Below are 21,392 nucleotides of genomic sequence, written 5' to 3'. Positions count from 1 at the left end.
TTTGGTCCATTGGGATTCTATACTGGGAATGAATGGGAAAGGGTTTGGTCCATTGGGATTCTATACTGGGAATGAATGGGAAAGGGTTTGGTCCATTGGGATTCTATACTGGGAATGAATGGGAAAGGGTTTGGTCCATTGGGATTCTATACTGGGAATGAATGGGAAAGGGTTTGGTCCATTGGGATTCGAAACAAGTGCAGGGCTCCAGCCAGATATCATCATAGGGAGCCCGCGACTGGTCTCAATAGTAACAGTAGCTGCAGCATTTACAAGAACTTTCTTACACATTCACTAGGGGACATGGCAGAGTGCTATGTTATCACACTAGCCTTCCTGTCAGCCACCAGCAAACATCAAGGCCTCATTTGAAATCCATGAGGTACGGATGGTTTCTGTACAATAGTTGCCCCATTCCAAGTGTGGCTGTAAAATCCAAATCGTGAACACAGGAATGTAAGAACAAATCTGGACAAAGGTTTTGATGGCGGTCTCTTCATAGACTGTCATCGCAATAAAATCATTGGCAAATTTTAACCAAAGCTTTTGATGAGCATGGGTTGAGGATTATAATAGTTAAACAGCTAGCACCACAGCAGAAGCGATGGGCCAAATGGTCTCCTTCTGTCCTGCAATTTCTATGATGTAATGGCTTTTGCCTTCACTATGCTTACGTGGAGATTCCTTCCATGTCTGATCACCCAATGTGTGAATAGCATCATGGGGTTAATCCTAAATTACAGTTTGGCTAGTTTAAACTAATTTGCACAGTTCTGTTTGAAGAACTAGAACCATTTATTAATTTACACACCTCTATAAATCATCTCTTAGCTGCCTCCTTTCAAGGCTGATACGACCAGGTTTTTCCAGATGGTCTTCATAACTCAGGTGCATTGGCGAAATGGTTCAGTCCCATGGTTATTCCTTGAACTGTCTGTAGGGCTTGAATGTCTCAGTGACCAGGCGCAACACTCAAGGTGATGCATGACTTCCCTCTACTTATGCCCAACTGCTTTGGCTAGAGTTCAGCATTGCATGGTTAAGGTGAGTAAACAATGAAAAGTTCCTTTCTAATTCCATCAGAGGAATACTAACTTCTGCAACACATTTTGAATGAAAATTACATGCTGTGTTCATAAAAAAGGTCTCGTCAATGTTGCGAAATCTATCCAATTATTGCAACTCAGTAAGAAAGCCTCCACCATGCCCTCGCAAGTCACTAATTCCAGTTTATTACGTTCCGCAACAGGCACTCTAAAATGATTTTCACGACCTACATCCCTTTGGAAGCTTCACAATCCAGTACCCTCATGCCTAGCCAGCAGCCACCTGTTTCAATTTGGGCTGCCCGAAATTTCTAAGACTGAAACCAGCCACCAAGGGCAGAATCTCCCGAGACCCCAGAGCCGTGGAAAATCACGGGGATTGGTCCTGAGTTTCCTGATAAGCTGGCTGTAGTATCAGGGCCCACAGCATCTTGTTTTTTTAGAATAGAATGCCACTCTTGCTCATTTTGCATCTGTATCTTACAACGTGAGTGTCTTAGTCTTAAAAGTTAGTCTTGGAGTTTCATCAGCAAAAAAATAAAAGCAACATCTTATTAAAACCTATAAAATTCTTAAGGGGCTTGACAGAGTGGATGGCAAAAGAACGTTTCCCCTGGCTGGAGAATCTAGAACACAGGGTCAGAGTCAGAATAAGGCCTTGGCTATTTAGGCCTGAAATGAGGCAAAATTTCATCACTCAAAGGGTTGTAAATCTTTGGAATTCTCTTCTCCAGGGAGCTATGGATGCTCTGTCATTGAGCATATTCAAGACAGAGGTCGAGAGATTTTGGGTACTAAGGGATATGGGCAGTTTTTAAAAATTTGTTTCATGGGATGTGGGCATCGCTGGCAAAGCCAGCATTTGTTGCCCATCCCTAACTGCCCTTGAGAAGGTGCTGGTGAGGTACCTTCTTGAACCACTGCAGTCCACGTGCTGTGGGTACGCCTACAGTGCTGTTAGGAAGGGAGTTTCAGGATTTTGATCCAGCAACAGAGAAGGAACGGTGATATAGTTCCAAGTCAGGATGGTGTGTGACTTGGAGGGGAACTTACAGATGGTGGTTGTTTCCATGCATCTGCTGCCCTTGTCCTTCTAAGTAGCAGAGGTCACGGGTTTGGAAGGTGCTGTCAAAGGGTGTGTGCTGAGTTGCTACAGTGCATCTTGCATATGATACACCCTGCTGGCACTGTGCGTCGGTGGTGGAGGGAGTGAATCATTAAAGTGGTGGATAGGGTGACGAACAGGCGGGCTGCTTTGTCCTGGATGGTGTTGAGCTTCCTGAGTGTTGTTGGAGCTGCACCCATCCAGGCAAGTGTTCCATCACACTCCTGACTTGTGCCTTTTAGATGGTGGACAGGCTTTGGGGAGTCAGGAGGTGAGTTACTTACTGCAGAATTCTCAGCCTCTGACCTGCTCTTGTAGCCACAGTATTTTATATGGCTGCTCCAGTTCAGTTTCTGGTCAATGGTAACCCCAAAATGTTGATAGTGGGGGGTTCAATGATGGTAATGCCATTGAATGTCAAGGGGAGATGGTTAGATTCTCTCTTGTTGGGGTTGAGGTGGAAGATCAGCCATGATCTTATTGAATAGCCGAGCAAATGGCCTACTCCAGTTCCTATTTCTTCTGTTCTCATCAGCAATTATCCCATCCCTTGCCCTTTTGTCTGCTCCCTGTCTGGGGTTTGCACTTTGGCAAGCTGGGGGTGTTGGCAGTGGGGTGTTCACAGTTGTTGTGGGAGAAAGTTGACAACTCCAGTGGGTACAACTGGTGCTGGAAACCTGAAATATAAACAGAAAATGCCGCCAACACTTAGTGGTTCAGGCAGAATCTGTAGAGAGAGAAACAACTAATGTTTGAGGTTTTGATCATTCATCAGAACTGGAAGATGTAACAGGCTTTAAGCAAGTACACACGCAGTAATAATGTTGAGGGGGTGGTGGTGGTGGGGGTTGGGAGGAGAGGGGACAAGAACAGCCACTTGGACTCAATATGGAGTTCAATAATTTCAGATCATAATTGCTGCTCCCAAATTACAGACTGCGGGTGCTGGTAATGGCTCTGCTGTTGCCATTTATATCTTCCTCAGTCCTGTCTCTTTTCTGACTTAATCTCTCCTGCCTTCCACCCTATCACAGACCTTCCCTTTTGTTCTTTCCTACCCACCCCCTTCTTCTGCCTCTGTACTTGCTTAAAAACTGTCACACCTCTAACTTTTCCCAGTTCTGATGGGAGGTCACTGATCTGAAAAGTTAACTCTGTTTCCCTCTACACAGATGCGGCCTGGTCTGCTGAGTGTTTCCAGCATTTTCCGACAACACCTCCAGTGATTGACGGTTAAGGAGAGCTGAGTTCAAATCCTACAATGGCTGCAGGAGAATTCAGATCAGTAAATAAATCTGGAATAAAAAGCTAATCTCAGTAATGCTAACCATACAACTCCCGAATTGCCGTAAAAACCCATCTGGCTCACTAATGTCCTTTAGGGAAGGAAATCTGCTGTCCTTACCTGGTCTAGCCTACATGTGACTCCAGACCCACAGCAATGTGGTTGACCCTTAGCTGCCCTCTGAAATGGCCTAGCAAGCCACTCAGTTGTCAAAGCGGCAGCTCACCAGCACGTTCTCAAGGGCAATTAGGATGGGCAATAAATGCTGGCCTTGCCAGTGACGCCCACATCCCATGAATGAATAAAGGCAAAAGGAAGTGTGAGTCCCAGCCTGTATTCGAGTCTGATGCGCGAAGAGCAGAGCAGGTTTGACAAGGATACTGTAACCGAGCAACAGTTAGAAGCTTTAAGAATGGGAGAAATCCAAAGAAAATACGCAGCGTCTTACTAACGAATAACGCTCCTGTATCTATCACAGATACTTTATGCGGCCGGGCCAGAAACTGGTTGCGCGGATGACAATGTCCAATTAATACCTGTACATCTTACCAGTGGCGCCTGATATTAGTCCTAAGAGACCAACAGCAGAAATAAGTCAAACTCATCTAGTATCAGACAATTAATCAAATGGAAATAGCAAACCTTGCAATGTTCAAATTCTGTAATGTGATACAAGAGCCTCTGTGGTTATAATTGAAGAGCCAAACACCGTGTAATATTATGCTAACTGACAGCAAGATTAATTATTGTATATTGTATCATTTAATGACCCTCACTCTAGTGTGTAGACGTACAAGAGTAGACACACTGCCCGTCCAATTGAAAACACGGACCTCTTTAACCCTTTCCCAAAAGAAACCCAAGAGACCATATTGGATTGTCTTCTACAGCACATCACAGGCCATTTGGCCCAACTGGTCTGTGCTGGTGTTAATGCCCAGCACAGGCCTCCTCTCACTCAATTTCATCTAACCCCATCAACATTTCCTTCTATTCCTTTCTGCCCCTTGTGCTTATCAAGATTCCCCTCAAATGCATCATTGCTATTCACCACAACCACTCCTTAGATTCATAGAGAGATACAGCACTGAAACAGGTCCTTCAGCCCACCGAGTCTGTGCCGACCAACAACCACCCATTTATACTAATCCTACATTAATCCCATATTCCTACCACATCCCCACCTTTCTCCTACCACCTACCTACACTGGGGGCAATTTACAATGGCCAATTTACCTATCAACCTGCAAGTCTTTGGCTGTGGGAGGAAACTGGAGTACCCGGCGAAAACCCACACGGTCGCAGGGAGAACGTGCAAACTCCACACAGGCAGTACCCAGAATCGAACCCGGGTCGCTGGAGCTGTGAGGCTGCGGTGCTAACCACTGCGCCACTGTGCCGCCCCAATTGTGGTAGTAAGTTCCACATTCTAATCATTCTCTGGGTAAAGATGTTTCTCCTGAATTCCCTATTGGATTTATTAGTGACCATCTTGAATTTATGGCCTTTGGTTTTGGCCTCACCACACAAATGGAAACATATTCACTACATCAACCCTTTCCAGCCTCTTCATAATCTTGAGGACCTATGTTACTGGGGTGTGCAATTCCCCCAAAATATATCCTAAAACAAAGCACTAACTTCCCTGCATAAAACATGTGGTGCCGATTCTCTCCTGGCAAGTGGCACAACCCTCCGGCACCTTGCCTGATAGGTCATTCATCCATGAAGTTGGGGAAATCATGGACGAACCAGATCTCATGAAAGGTGTGGCAGAGGGGTGGGGACACCTGCACTGCAATCAGGAATGGGAATGCAATTCACCCTTCCTTGTGCAGGGCTGTGAAGCTATCTACAGCCCCTCCCCCGCCCCCAATGCTGCCTCAGCTAATCTGAACGCAGACCAGATTTCCTCACAGTCTCCGAGGCGCCGTGCCCCTCTATACCCAACCAGCCGTCAGGAGAGACGAAAATGAGGCGAGGGAAAAGTGTATTTAAGAAAGTGGGTCATGAATCATACAGCACAGAAAGAGACCATTCAGCCCATCGTTGCTCTTTAAAAGAGTTATCCAATTAATCTCATGTAATAAAAGCAAAATACTGCGGATGCTGGAAATCTGAAACAAAAACAAGAAATGCTGGATTCACTCAGCAGGTCTGGCAGCATCAGTGGAAAGAGAAGCAGAGTTAACGTTTCGGGTCAGTGACCCTTCATCGGAACTGACAAATATTAGAAAAGTCACAGGTTATAGCAAGTGAGGTGGGGGTGGGGCAAGAGATAACAAAGGAGGTCCAGACTGGACCAGGCCACATAGCTGACCAAAAGGTCACGGAGCAAAGGCAAACAATATGTTAATGGTGTGTTGAAAGACAAAGCATTAGTACAGATTAGCTGTTAATACACTGAATATTGAACAGCAGCAAGTGCAAACCTGAAAAAAAACAGTGGGTAAGCAAACTGAACAAACTAAGATGAAATGAACTAAATGCAAAAAAAAAGATTGTAAAAAATGTAAAAAAGAATGTAAAAAAAAAAGGAAGGAAGAAAAAAATAACTAAAAATGTAAGTAAAATGGGGGGCTGTCATGCTCTGAAATTATTGAACTCAATGTTCAGTCCGGCAGGCGTGTGCCTAATCGGTAGATGAGATGCTGTTCCTCGAGCGTGTGTTGATGTTCACTGGAACACTGCAGCAATCCCAGGACAGAGATGTGAGCATGAGAGCAGGGGGGAGTGTTGAAATGGCAAGCAACCGGAAGCTCAGGGTCCTGCTTGCGGACTGAGCGGAGATGTTCCGCAAAGCGGTCACCCAGTCTGCGCTTGGTCTCCCCAATGTAGAGGAGACCACACTGTGAGCAGCGAATACAGTATACTACGTTGAAAGAAGTACAAGTAAATCGCTGCTTCACCTGAAAGGAGTGTTTGGGGCCTGGGATAGTGAGGAGAGAGGAGGTAAATGGGCAGGTATTGCACCTCCTGCGATTGCAGGGGAAGGTGCCATGGGACGGGGACGAGGTGGTGGGGGTAATGGAGGAGTGGACCAGGGTGTCGCGGAGGGAACGATCCCTTCGGAATGCTGACAGAGGAAGGGAGGGGAAGATGCGACTGGTAGTGGCATCACGCTGGAGGTGGCGGAAATGGCGGAGGATGATCCTTTGGATATGGAGGCTGGTGGGATGAAAAGTGAGGACAAGGGGAACCCTGTCACGGTTCTGGGAGGGAGGGGAAGGGGTGAGGGTAGAGGTGCGGGGAATGGGCCGGACACGGTTGAGGGCCCTGTCAACCACAGTGGGGGGAAATCCTCGGTTGAGGAAAAAGGAGGTCATATCAGAAGCGCCGTCATGGAATTAATCTCACTCCCCTGCTCTTTCCCAGAGACCTGCAAAATTTTTCCTTTAAGAGTATTTCTTCAATTCTGTCTTGAAATTACTACCAAATTTGCTTCCACCGCCCTTTCAGGCAGCGCAGTGCAGATCGTAAAAATATGCTGGGTAAAACAATTTCTCCTCGTCTCCCCCTCTGGTTGTTTACCAAGTCACACACCATCCTGATGTGAAACTATCTTGCCGTTCCTTCACTGTCGCTCCCTTCCTAACAGCACTGTGGGTGTACCTACACCCCATGGACTGCAGCGGTTCAAGAAGGCAGCTCTCCACCTCCTTCTCAAGGGCAATTAGGGATGGGCAATAAATGCTGGCCTAGTCAGTGATGCCCACAACCCAGGAACAAAAAAAAAGTTGTTTTAAATCTGCGTCATTTGGTTACTGATTCTCCTGCCGGTGGAAAGAATTTCTCCCTATTTACTCTATCCAAAGCCCCCATAATTCTGAACATGTCTACTAAACCTCCCATTAACCTTCTCTTCTCGTAGAACAATCTCAGCTTCTCTAGTCTCTCCGCATAAGTGTGGGTACAAAACTAAAAACTGAAAATAGGTGAGAGTTCCCTTTAAACGCTGGTGTGATCATTTGCAATTTGGAGTTGCCATATTTCAGTTGTAAAAGTAGCAGCACAAGCAGTACTCACATGATAGCATCCACTGGCTTTTCAATGTGCGGGGAGGTGCATCCCAGAATTTCACCTGGAGACAGTGGCTTGCACTGTGGGATGCAGATGTCATATTCCGATCGCAGTTCCTGGCTGGTGGACTGGAGAAAGAACGAGGGAGGGAGAGAGTCAGGCAGACATTAAGAGGCAGTGGAAGGGGAATGGTACTTCTCACCTCCTGAAACATCAGCCACTGAAAGAGACACAAGTAACATTCAAACCTCATCAGCTTTTTCCTGCTGGGAGCAGTTGAAAATGGGTCATCAGTGGTAATCCCCATAACACCTGTCGACTGTTTCCAGCATTGCACCAGTTATTCCCGAAATTTTACAGCTAATTGGGAAACAATTCTTAACTATTTTTCGTCACCCTTCAGTAGCGTCTTGCTTAATGATAATTAAAGTGGGAGGAGTTTCCCTGAATAAAACTGCTGTTGATAGCGATGCAGGGAACTTGCTCTGTATTTAAGGAGCTATTAGCAGATAGAAAAGACAAGTGAGCCGTCACCAGCCTTTAGGTGATGGGGGCAGGTGTTCATTCTCTCCCTGCTCTTCTCCTTATGGAAAACTATCTGAGGTTGAGCTCTGGGCCTCCCCAGCACAGCTCAGCCGAGACCAACACTCACGGGCTGGGGAGTCCCTGATGTAGAGCCTACGCCTTGCGAAGGGGCCCTCGGAGTGGCAGCAAGCTGTGGGCCATATCAGCCCCACCTGACCGACTTGCTGACCACTACACAAGGTGATTGCACCATCTTAGACTGAACTCTGTAACCTCCTCCAGCCCTACAAACCCTCCAAGATATCTGCGCTCCTCCAATTCTGGTCTTTTATCCATCCCCAATTTTAATTGCTCCACCATTGTCTAGATCCTAAGCTGAGTTTCCTCCCTAAACATTTCTGCCTCTCTTGCCTCCTTTAAGATGCTCTTTAAAATCTACCTCTTTGGCCAAGCTCCTTGGGGTGCTTTACTATGTAACAGGTGCTATATAAATGCACGTTGTTGTTGACGTCAAAGATTAAACAATCTTGCTGTCAAACGAGGATTCTTATTGGTTAAATACACAGTCCCGGTGGCTAAGGTGAGGTGCCCATCTGTGAGCCGCAAGGACCCAGCAGGATTTGCTGGATTGAGCCCCGCTGTGTAAAATCGCAGGGTCTATGAATCACTGAAGTGTCAGTCATGGCTCAGTGGGCAGCACTCTCGCCCAAGACAGAAGGTTGTGGGTTCAAGTGGGAACAAAATCCGGGCTGACACTTTCAGTGCAGTATTGAGGGAATGCTGCACTGTTGGAGGTGCTGCCTTTCAGATGAGACGTTAAACCAGGATTCTGTCCGCCTTCACAAGTGGACATAAAAGATCCTCTGGCTCTATTTCGAAGAGCAGGGGAGTTCTCCCCGGTGTCCTTGATCAATATTTATTCTTCAACTAACATCACAAAAACAGATTGCCTGGTCATTTTATTTTACTGCTGTTTGTGGGAGCTTGCTGTGCGCAAACTGTCACATTTCCTACATCACAACAGTGACCATAGTTCAAAAGTACTGCATTGGCTGTAAAGCAACTTGGGCAGGGGGGGGGGCGGCCCTGAGGTCGTGAAAGGCGCTATAGAAACGCAAGATTTTCTCTCATTCTTGAATCAGGAATCAAATGATAGCTCGGCTCAGGTGCCCCTCCGTGATGTCTATGTGGTGGCAACTACTGGAACAGTGTGTGTGCGTGTCAGGTGAGGATGTAATCAGGCTTGCCCTTTATGTTCTGATGAAAGGTCGCCGATTCAAAACGTTAACCCTTTCTCCACAGATGCTGCCTGACTTGCCGAGTACTTCCAGCATTTTTGTGTTTTCATTTCAGATTTCCAGCATCTGTGGTATCCTGCTCTTGTGACTTGTTAACCGTTCTGTCATCAGACAGTCTCCCTCCAACTCTCCGCAAAGGACTCCCCGTCAACAATGACTACTGCGGTCAGAGAAACAGAACGCGCCTCCCTCTCCCTTGGACTTGTCCCCCAGTGAGGGAGTTGCCACCTCCAGAAGAGTGACGGCGGTGGGTGGCGATTTAAATGAATAAGTGCATGTCAACCTCTCCCTCATCCTGCGCAGCTACAGCAATAAAGCATGCTGATAATCCCAGGTCCTACCCTTCATCAGAGGATAACCTCCAAATTATCACCTGTCAAGTGAAGTGCAGGAATAATGGACTTTCATCAAGCCAGGAGGCAGACAGCTGATAAATGCCGAAAATCACCAGAAGGGTTTTGAGAAATATTCATTCATCTCTCCCACTTTCCGTTCAATAAGGTCAGTTGAAACCAGTCGAGGCAATCTATCAGAATGTCATTCTGTAAAGCACTGGATGGTTGAGGCCCTGGTGCTAAAAAAAAAGCTGCTTCAAATAGCATACCCCCAGCAGCCCCCCCCAGTGACATTTCCACAGCAAGTTTGCTCAAGAGTGCAGGAACTAATGGAATGAAAATTGATCACAATTACTGCACAATCTGCTGTTACTGCTTTATGACAAAGGCAGACACCACCATTTGCAAACGCTTCTGGAAATAAAGTTTGAGCTATGGATTTAGTCTCATCCCAGAATTCAAAAGCAGTCGGAGGTCCCATTTTGTCTGATCAAAATACCTCGTGCAGTTCCAAAATTGAGCAGAAATTAATAGGACGAATTGCAGAAGGAGGGAGAGGAAAGCAATAACTGTCAGAAAAGGCTGAGCAGGCTGGGGCTCTTTTCTCTGGAACTGAAAAGACTCAGAGGTGACCCAATAGAGGTCTTTAAAATTACGAAGGGGTTTGACAGGGTAGACATAGAGGTGTTTCCACTCATGTGGAGAGACCAAAATTATACCATAAAAGTCACCAATAACTCAAATAGATAATTCAGGAGAAACTTCTTTTCCCAGAGAGTGGTTAGAATGTGGAACACACTACCAAGTGGAGCAGTTAAGGTGATTAGCATCAATATATTTAAGGGGAAGCTAGTTAAACATGTGAGAGAAAGGTATACAAAGAGATGGAAATAGGGTGAGTTTTTTTTCATTCATGAGATGTGGGTGTCACTGGCAAGGCCAGTATTTATTGCCCATCCTAATTGCCCGCGAGGTGGTGGTGGTGAGCTGCCTTCTTGGACCATTGCAGTCCATGTGGTGTAGGTACACCCACAGTGCTGACAGTGCGGGGGTTCCAGGATTTTGACCCAGTGACAGTGAAGGAACGGCGATATAGTTCCAAGTCAGGATGGTGTGTGACTTGGAGGGGAACTTGCAGGTGGTGGTGTTTCCATGCATCTGCTGCCCTTGTCCTGCTAGGTGGTAGAGGTCACAGGTTTGGAAGGTGCTGTCTAAGGAGCCTTGGTGAGTTGCTGCAGTGCATCTTGTAGATGGTACACACTGCTGCCACTGTGCGTCAGTGGTGGAGGGAGTGAATGTTGAAGATGGTGGATGGGGTGCCAATCAAGTGGGCTGCTTTGTCTTGGATGGTGACGAGCTTCTTCAGTGTTGATGGAAGTGATGCAAGTAGAGTGGGAGAAGGCTTGTATGGAGCATAAATATCAGTATTGACCTGCTGGGGCTCAATGTCCTGTTTCCATACATTTTTGCTTTTTGCTGAGTGAACTGTAACAGCAGACAGCTGCCGAAGCACCCACTGGATTAAACTCTGTCACAAGCTGAGAAGATGCCTGCAAGACTTCGTTCACTGCTGCATTCTCAGGAAATTTTTTAAACTTCCAAAATATATTGTGCAACATTCAACGAGAAAAATACCTTGTCTTTAAATAGTGTTTTATCAAAGCAAAACACTCCAAGGTCCTTCACCAGTCATAGCCGGACAAAAATGGACTCCAAGCCATAAATTAGGAAGGTTGGTGGTGAAGGGGGGGGGGGGGGGGGGTGGGGGAGAGAGGCGGGGGTTGAAAGAGTTAGGAGACCAAATACTTGGTTGAAGAGGTGGGTTTTAAGGAGAACATTTAAGGAGGAGAGGGAGGTGGAGAGCTAGAGGGAGTTTTGGGGGGAATTCCAAAGTGTAGGTCCTTGACCACTGAAGGCACAACCACCGACAGCGAGGTGCAGCGAGGGAGTGATGCACAAGTGGCCAGAGTTGGAGAAATGCAGAGATTTGGGGCAGTCTGTTCCACCATTCAATTAGATCACATCTGATCTGAGCATCTTCACTCCATTTACCTGCCCTAGTTCCGTAACCCTTAATACCCTTGCCTAACAAAAACCTATCAATCTCAGTTCTGAAATTTTCAATTGACCACCCCTCCAAACCCCCAACCCATCCTCCACAGCTCTTTGGAGGAGAGAGTTCCAGATTTCTACTACCCTGTGTGTGAAGAAGTGCTTCCTGACATCACCCCTCAATGGCCTGGCTCAAATTTTAAGGCTAACCCCTCCCCACTCCTTTGTTCTGGACTCTCCCACCACAGGAAATAGTTTCTCTCTATTTACCCTCTCAACTCCTTTAATCATCTGAGAATAGGATAGTATAGCACAGGAGGCGGCTATTTGGCCCATCGACTCCATCTGGGTTATGTGCTATCCACCTCAATTAGTCTATGCAACCTGTCATCGACGTTTAACTCATCTTGCTGCTAACTGTTGCTGCACTGTGTAAGTAGAACTGCAGTGTGCTGATGAGGCTTATTTTACTGCCATGTGTCACGAGAGTTTTGGTTTTTTTATTTGAAAGCTTAGAATTCTACGTATTTGAAAAACTGAGAAAAAGAATTTTCTGTGAACACTGAATTCTGAAACTTGGTGTTTGAACGGAGTGCACAGACCGCAACACACCTGTTTCCAAACAGCTCAACAGGGAAATGACAGGAAGATTTAGGACTGTCACATGACTTGATTGTGGGTTTTAGTTTCACTTTGCATTGTGAAAGAAGTGTGGGTTGGACCAGCAGCACGCAGCGAGTTCAGGCTGGGATATGCTTGCAGACCAGAGAAAAAGACCTACTCTCTGGAAAAGAAGACTTGCATCTCTTGGAAGAAGAAATCCTAGATTTGAGGTGTGATTGTGGGGTCTGCCTGGGGAATGAAAAGACCCAGGAAAAGAGGAGTTGCTATGCTCTGTGGAGGGAGATTGCTTTGCAGAAAGGAAGCCCTTCATTTTTAAAGGTGGCAGATTCCTACTGCCTCCAGTCTCTCATGAATCTCTGTCTCAAAAGTGATTCCTGTTGCCTCGTGTTTTGGGAGATCCTGAAAGCTCAAGAAAGTTTCTATTGCTAGACTGCTACTTCAAAACCCAAGTAGACCTGTTGCTACACCCTTTGCTGAAAGATCTGTGTGATGCCTGCTGCAGACAAATTGCCTTGAAAACCTACCCATCACACACTGTTCAACAACCTCACCTGGAGAGACTTCGAGTGGCATCTGACTATTCGACTCTGGGACACATCACTGACCTGGAAATATCCTACCAGACTGTGACAACGCAATTATTTCATTATTCATAAGAAACAGTTGTAAACTGAAAAAGCCTTTTTCCTCGGTTAATCGTTTTTTTTTCAATGTATGTGTGTGTGTGCATGAGGGTTAGGAAGAATAAAAAGTTTTAAAAGAATTTTTTTCACATATAGTGTTACCTCATTATGTTTAAGTTTATTAATAAATAGTTAATTTTGTTGTTGTTTAAAGAAACCTGGTTTGGTGTGCTTTATTCTGGGGGATAAATAAAGTGTTCAATTTGGCTAATTTCCAGTAGGTTGGAAACTTTACTAATACGCTATGACCTGTGGAGTAGTGGGACTGAATTAACAGTGCATTACTCCCGCCTTGGTCGTAACACATGTTAAAGGGGATGAGTATACTCCAAGGTAGTAACACACTTGCGTGGGATCACTCTATTGACTATTGGCAGAAATCAGCGGAATTCGCATGAACCGAGTGGCTCATTGCATAGGAGAGCCTGAGAGGATGAATAGAGCTTTGCACAAAGGGAGCAGAGTCGGCAGAGGGGACTATCAGAACTGCTCTAACAAATCGTTTACTCCAGTCATCAATTATTGAGACAATTGATCAAATATTCAAACACACTAAACTTTCTTAAACGGATTAGACTGGGAGATCCTGCAAGGCAACCCCAGGTACCAGCGCTTTCAACAAACTCCTGCTCAGCCAGCATTTTTCTATGTGATATACAAGGTGTCAGATTCCCAGCTAATAAATTGAACAAATGCTGTGTTTGTTTCATCAGTGTCGACGTTTGATTTCTTTTTGTGCAGGAGGAAATTTTGATCTGACTGAGGTGAGGGGTGACAGTGCTAGATTATTCCTTCTGCCTGTATTGTTTCTCTGCGAAGGTCCTGTGGATGTTTTGCAATGTGTTAAAGATGCTGTATAAATGTAATGGGGGAGGGGGGGGTTGCTGAGAATAGAATGCCTTTCAGTTAATGCCTAGATCAGGTACCCTTGACAATGATGTACAGTAAAGCTCTTGCTGCTCTGTCTTAGCGACATGCTTAAGATTTCACTCCGGAAGGATGAGGGAACATAGGAATTGCTAGACAAAAAAATCCCACTTGCGGGTGGGATTACACTTGGGTTACCGTGGCGTAACTCTGACCTTACCCTGGGGTCACTGTGGGGTAATGCTGGGGTTGTGGTGGGTTACAGTGGAGATAGGCTGGGGTTACTGTGGGGATAACGATGAGGTTATGGCGGGGTAACAATGAAGCTACGATGGAATAACAATGAAATTATGGCGGGGTAACGATCAGTTCTGCTGGGGTAATGATGGGGTTACAGGGTTTTTGCTTACCTGCAGCGCTGCCACAAACTGGATGGTGCTGACCAGAGCGAGCGTCGAGCCCTTGGGGAAGTTGAAGCGAACTGTGTCGACGAAGTGTGAGCTGTCGATTTTGATATCGACAAACACATACAGCATTTTTATTCCAGCCGTGGCGTCAATTGGTACTGAAAACAAGAAGAACAATGATAGATGAGTCCACTGGAGAAAGGCTGAATACAAAAGTGGCAACGTGCGTCATCACAGAGCCCACGACCCAGGAGACCGTTCGCACACGCACGCCCTCCCTCCCTTCTTGCTTTTAGATTTGCTCCTCCGCCTAAAGGCCAACGCAGCCTTCGTGGCTCTGCTGCCAAAGGCACAGCTGCAGGGTGCCTGCTGCTACCGGGGGGGGGGGGGGGGGGGGACAAGGAACTGACGACCACCGCCATCCCCGCCAAACGTGACTCTGCCATCCGATCATCCCTCACCTCTACCGCAAGGGAATGCCAGCAGAACTCTGAGCTTTTATCTGCAGCCCACCTCAAGCAGCTGCCGTCACTCAGCCTTCACTCCTTGCACAATTGACAGGGTAGATGGAGAAACTAGTTCCTCTGCTGGGGGAGTCCTGAACCTTAACATTGAAACTAGGCCATTCAGGGGTGATGTCACACAAAGGGTGGTGGAAATCTGGAACTTTCTTCTCCAAAAATGTTTTTGAGCCAGGGGTCAATTGAAAATTTCAAAACTGAGATTGACAGATTGTTGGGCAAGGATATTAAGGGTTACAGAAAAAAGGTGGGTAAATGGAGTTAAGATACAAACCAGCCATGACCTAAATTAATGGCAGAACAGGCTGGAGGGGCTGAATGGCCTCCTTCTGTTCCTATGTTCCTTTAGATTGAGTCTCACTTGCTGTGGCCGTTAATATTTACTGGTTCCAAACCACCTCTCCTGCTCTCCCCGATTGCCCCCGTTTATTGCTGTGTGATTTCACAAGCCCCCAGGACATCCTTCCACACTGTCCCACATTGTTACAGCACCGCAACCCCAGCAATACCCCAGTTATCTCAATGTTACGCCACAGTAATCCTAACGTCACCACCCCCCTGTGCCCAGCCAGTCAGTCATTCTTCACATTCCAGACACTGCCCAGGTGTCAGTGTCAGCTGCGCCTCGGTGGATAGCAGTGTCTCCGAGTCAGAGTCCCACTCCAGAGACTAGAGCACATCATCTAGCTCGACACACTGTGCATTACTGAGGGAGCCCTGCACTGCCAGGGGAGCCATCTTTTGGATGAGACGCTAAACCGAGACCCTGTCTGCTCTCTCGGTTGGATGTAAAAAGGATGTAAAAGTATTTACTATACTAATAGTAATAGTATTATTACTATTCTCCTTGGAGCAAAGGAGATTGAGGGGAGATTTGATCGAGGTGTACAAGATTCTGACAGGTTTAGATAAGGTAGACAAAGAAAAGCTGTTCCCATTAGCTGATGGTACAAAGACTACTGGACACAGATTTAAGGTTTTGAGCAAGAAATGCGGGAGGATGTGAAGAAGAACCTATTTACGCAGTGTGGTAATGGCCTGGAATTTGCTGCCCACAAGGCTGGTGGAAGCAGAGACGATGAATAATTTCAAAAGGAAACTGATGGACACTCGAAGGAAATAAACCTGCAGGGCCACGGGGATCGAGCAGGGGAATGGGACAGACTGAATTGCTCTACAGAGAGCCAGCACGGACTCAATGAGCTGAATGGCCTCCTTCTGTGCTGTAAATGACTGTATGCCTCTATTTTGAAGAGGAGCAGGGGAATTCTCCCAGTGTCCTGGACAATATTTATCCCTCAACCAACATCACTAAAAACAGATTACCCAGTCATATATCTCATTACTGTTTGTGTGACCTTATTGTCACAGGTCGGCTGCCATGTCTCCTACATCATAACAGTGGATCTAATCAAAAGGGGTTCTTGCCCGTGATTACCGTACGATATTGCTGCTTATACACATAGACAGCGGCTAAAGACAGGATCAGAGTTCTCCCCCACAAACCTCCCCCTCCCCCGGCACATTATCAAAAAGCCTGTTGATGGTGGCTTTTATTAAGTACGGCCACTTGCGTGAGCACTTTTAAAATGTATTCATTCACCTGATGTGGGTGTTTCTGGCCAGGCCAGCATTTATTGCCCATCCCTAATTGCCCGCAAGAAGGTGGTGGTGAGCTGCCTTCTTGAACCGCTGCAGTCCGTGTGGGGTAGGAACACCCACAGTGCTGTTAGGAAGGGAGTTCCAGGATTTTGACCCAGCGACAGTGAAGGACCGGCGATATAGTTCCAAGTCAGGATGGTGTGAGACTTGGAGGGGAACTTGCAGGTGGTGGTGTTCCCATGCATTTGCTGCCCTTGTCCTTCTAGTTGGTAGAGGTCGCGGGTTTGGAAGGTGCTGTCTAAGAAGCCTTTGTACATTGCTGCAGTGCATCTTGTAGATGGTACACACTGCTGCCACTGTGCGTCGGTGGTGGAGGGAGTAAATGTTTGTGGAACGGGTGCCAATTAAGCGGGCTGCTTTGTCCTGGATGATGTCGAGCTTCTTGAGTGTTGTTGGAGCTGCACCCATCCAGACAAGTGGAGAGTATTCCATCACACTCCTGACTTGTGCCTTGTAGATGGTGGACAGGCTTTGGGGAGTCAGGAGGTGAGTTACTCACTGCAGAATTCCCAGCCTCTGACCTGCACCTGTTGAACCCTACTCTAGCAAGAGTCAGTGACTACTGGAGAGGAGGGGAGGCACAAATTGTGAGTGAGGGGGCAGCATTGATGAAATTCAGTGAATTAAGTCACGCTGGCAGTAGTGAAAGGCCCTAAGACATTGCAGATGCAGACAGAGCGGAACTTGGGAATCCGCACTGTTCAACCCTCTGAGTAAATAGATGTGGGTCGGCCTGACCTTTGCAATTCAATACGTTTCACACTAATGGAGTGTGAACAAAAAAATACTCCAACAAATCGTTTCCGATTCACCTCAAAAAATGACAACTTCAGTCAAGTGCATCCAACGGTTGAAGGGACAGAGAACAAGTGGCATAATTCACAAAGAATTAAACACACACACCTGCGCCTATACAGCCACACAATGGTAACTTTATCAGAAGGAGAGGGAATAATGGTCGTCTGTAACCTCCTGCAGCCCTACACCCCTTCTGAGATCTCTGCACTCCTCCAATTCTGGTCCCTTACGCATCCTCGATCGCCTTCACTCCACTATTGGAGGCCGTGTCTTCAGCTGCCTGGGCTGTAAGCTCTGCAGTTCCTCTCCTAAAGCTCTCCACCTCTCTCTCCTTTTAGGAGACTCCTTCAAACCTACTCCTTTGACCAAGCTTTGGGTCACCTGGCCTGATATTGCTTCATGTGGCACGGTATCAAATTTTGCTTCATAATACCCGTGTAGTAAACCTTCCCAGTGCTTCACATTAAAGGTGCTATATAAATACAAGTTTTTTGAGTTACCTGCTGGAATCTAATCAAGGGGCTCGAATGTTTTAATATGCAAATTAATAAACACCTGGGACTGACTTCCAGATTCGTGTCTAAATGGTTTATGTTTAGAACAATGGATTGATGGGAATGCTGATAGTGTCAGATCTAATTAATGGGTTCAGGTAATATCATGGTTACAAATCCAGAACCCAAGGTGGGCTCGATCCAGAATCACCTTCAAGTAGCGTTTTGTTATTTTGATCTAAATGGGCGAGTTCTTTATTCTGGTCTCAGTGAATGCCAGCATGTGTAACCTGCCAGTTTACACCTCTTTTGTGGACACAGGCATCACACAGTTAGTGACCCTGGCGTTACCACTGCAGGTCTATCGAGAAATAAGAGAAAGAAAGATTTGCGTTTATATAGGGCCTTTCAGAACCTCAGACTGGGTCCCTGCTCCTGGGACCCAGTGGTTCGCCAACTAACCCAGGGATAGAGAGAGAGCGAGAACAGCCTAGCTTTACAGCCACATTGAAGTGTAGTGACTGTTGTAATATAGGAAACTTCACAGCCAATTTGCACACAGCAAGCTCCCACTGACAGCAATGGGATGAATGATTGATAAAGATAATCTTTTCTTTTCACCATGTTGATTGAGAGATAAATGTTGGTTAGGACACTGGGCAGAACTCCCCTGCTCTTCTTCGAAATAATGTCAATGGATTTTTTTTACATTCTTTCACCTTTATGGAATCTTGGTTTAATTTCTCATTGTCTCATCTGAAAGATGGCCCCTCTGACAATGCAGCACTCTCGCAGTACTGTACTGGGGGCATCAGCCTAGAATTTGTGCTCAAGTTTCTGGACTGGGACTTGAGGCATAGTTGACACTAGTGATGTGTAGGGAAATTTCCAGTGCAGAGCCTGTTAGAGTTAGGTTAGGTAGGAAGGGGTTAAAACAGGTTAGGGAGAGAGGCTTTACAGTAGTGAGGGAAGGTTTAGACAGTTTAAATGGGGAGGGTTTAAAACAGGTTGGGGAGAGAGGATTTAGAATAGCGAGGGAAGGGTTTACAGTAGTGAGGGAAGGGTTTACAGTAGTGAGTGAGGGGTTAGACTGGTCAGAGGGGGAGGGTTTAGAGTAGGAAGGAAGGTTTTAGAGTAGTGAGGGAAGTTTGAGACAGATCAGTGAGGCAGGGTTTAGGCAGGTTAGAGGGGGAGGGTTTGGACAGTTTAGGGAGAGGCGCTTTAGAATAGTGAGGGAGGGTTTGGACAGGTTAGTGAAGGAGTTTTTAAACAGGTTAATGAGGGATGGTTTAGGCAGGTTAGTGAGGGGGGGTTTAGGCAGGTTAGTGAGGGAGGGTTTAAACAGGTTAGTGAATGAGTTTTTAAACAGGCTAATGAGGGATGGTTTAGGCAGGTTAGTGAAGGAGGGTTTAAACAGGTTAGTGAGGGATGGTTTAGGCAGGTTAGTGAGGGGGGGGGTTTAGGCAGGTTAGTGAGGGAGGGTTTAGACAGGTTAGTGAATGAGTTTTTAAACAGGCTAATGAGGGATGGTTTAGGCAGGTTAGTGAAGGAGGGTTTAAACAGGTTAGTGAGGGATGGTTTAGACAGGTTAGTGAATGAGTTTTTAAACAGGCTAATGAGGGATGGTTTAGGCAGGTTAGTGAGGGAGGGTTTAAACAGGTTAGTGAGGGAGGGTTTAGACAGGTTAGTGAGGGAGGGTTTAGACAGGTTAGTGAATGAGTTTTTAAACAGGCTAATGAGGGATGATTTAGGCAGGTTAGTGAGGGAGGGTTTAAACAGGTTAGTGAGGGAGAGTTTAGACAGGTTAGTGAATGAGTTTTTAAACAGGTTAATGAGGGAGGGTTTAGGCAGGTTAGTGAGGGAAAGTTTAGACTGGTTAGTGAAGGAGTTTTTAAACAGGTTAATGGGGGAGGGTTTATACAAGTGAATGAGGGAGGGTTTAGACAGGCTAGTGAAGGAGTTTTTAAACAGGTTAAAGAGGGAGGTTTTAGGCAGGTTAGTGAAGGAGTTTTAAAACAGGTTAATGGGGGAGGGTTTAGGCAGGTTAGTGAGGGAGGGTTTAGGCAGGTTAGTGAGGGAGGGTTTAGGCAGGTTAGTGAGGGAGGGTTTAGACAGGTTAGTGAAGGAGTTTTTAAACAGGTTAGTGAGGGAGGGTACCATGTAGGTAGCCTCCGAGCCCTGGGGAGAGGAAATGCAAAGCATCAAGCAGCCCACTCCCTATCGCTATCCCGAGATGCTGCGACCCACCCAGTCACTGACAGGCGTTCTCCTGTGGACACTGGGCGAGTACAGGCTCAGATTGTGATGCACTGTGTGGGTGAACAGCCAGCATTCCCTGTCCAGGTTCAAACACGAGGGATGGTTAGTTGGGTGTGAAACCATATGTGTACTGCTAGCGTCTGTGGCCTGACAACACAGGAAGAGGAGTAGGCCATTCAGTCCCTTGAGCCTGTTCCGCCATTCAATGAGATCATGGCTAATCTGTATCTCAATTCCATCTACTTGCCACGGTCCTGGGACCCTTAACAAAAATCTATCAGGCAGCAACGGAAGGGAGATACCTGGAGTACGGGAATACACTGAAAAAACCTCAATTCAAGTTAAACAAGAATTGCAGTCTGGGTTTAGAGAAACCCACAAACATGCACACTCCAAAAACAAAATTAGAGGGCACAATGGTCGACACATGCAGGAAAAATGTTTAGAAATGGGGTCAGCATCTTCAGGAGGGAAAGGGAGAGAAAAAACAACTTGCATTTATATAGTGCCTTTATCAAAATAAAACATACTGAGGCACGTCACACTAACATTGTCGGACAAAATTCTGTCGAGCAATTTGGCAAGGAAATAGTCGGGCAAGCGGCCAAAAGCTTAGCTAAGTTTTAAGAAGCGATTTAAAGGAGACTGAGCTTAATTCCAGTTCTCATCTGATGTCGTGGAACCTTGCCCAATTGTTGTTCTGACCTTCTGAGCCAGGGTGCTGACAGCAACTGAAGTTTCCCCACATTGATCCTGGATAAAACCAGCTTATTCGCCACAAACCAAGGATTATTCTCAGGAACGGGAAGGAAAAAAAATGGGAACAGCACCACTCACACCTCAGCTCACCTCTTCAAAAATTCGGGCATTTAATAACCCTTATTAAGTTACACAAAACTAGGCAGATAATTGACCAACTTTTCTTACAGAGGGATAAGTTTAGAAGCATTAAACACAGCTGGAGGGCAACGAGGCGAATACGGCTTGCTCCGGGACTGCAGGTTTAAAATTACAGAATACACACTTCTGTAAAGCTACTCGGACCTCACGTCAGGGACTTAATGGCTCAGCTAATCAATATTGGGAAACGTCACGGGCCCCATTAACTCCTCATTACTACTTTAGTAAACCAACATAATACTGCCAGCGCACAAATCAATGCGGAGCCCAGCGTTGATGAAAGTCGAGTGCAGAGCTTGAAAAAAAAATGAGTTGGAAGAAACATTTGGAGTTGCAAGTATCTCACGCAGGAGGTAGGGTATATTCTGATACAAGACACGGTTGGCTGCATGAAGAAGAGAGAAAAATAATCAGAGAACCATTTGTGTCAGCTGTGGCTCAGTGGGTAACGCTCTCGCTTCGGAAGGTTCTGGATTCAACTCCCACTCCAGGAATTTGAGCACATCATCCA

General features: G+C 46.3%; 1 protein-coding gene across 1 annotated transcript in view; it reads right to left on the bottom strand.

The window, feature by feature from the left end:
- Positions 1-14,401, bottom strand: part of LOC137346802 (2-(3-amino-3-carboxypropyl)histidine synthase subunit 1-like) — a 252,585-nt gene extending 238,184 nt beyond the window's left edge. Inside the window, exons 1-2 of the mRNA XM_068010675.1 lie at positions 14,251-14,401; positions 7,463-7,584 (exon numbers count right to left, since the gene is read on the bottom strand). Coding sequence (XP_067866776.1) covers positions 7,463-7,584; positions 14,251-14,376 — 248 coding nt within the window. The 5' untranslated portion in view covers positions 14,377-14,401. The remainder of the gene's footprint in view (positions 1-7,462; positions 7,585-14,250) is intronic.
- Positions 14,402-21,392: the final 6,991 nt, after the last annotated feature.

The sequence above is a fragment of the Heterodontus francisci genome, chromosome 30, assembly GCF_036365525.1.
Source record: "Heterodontus francisci isolate sHetFra1 chromosome 30, sHetFra1.hap1, whole genome shotgun sequence".
NCBI classification, from domain to species: Eukaryota; Metazoa; Chordata; class Chondrichthyes; order Heterodontiformes; family Heterodontidae; genus Heterodontus; species Heterodontus francisci.
This window is presented reverse-complemented; position numbering and strand designations above follow the sequence as displayed.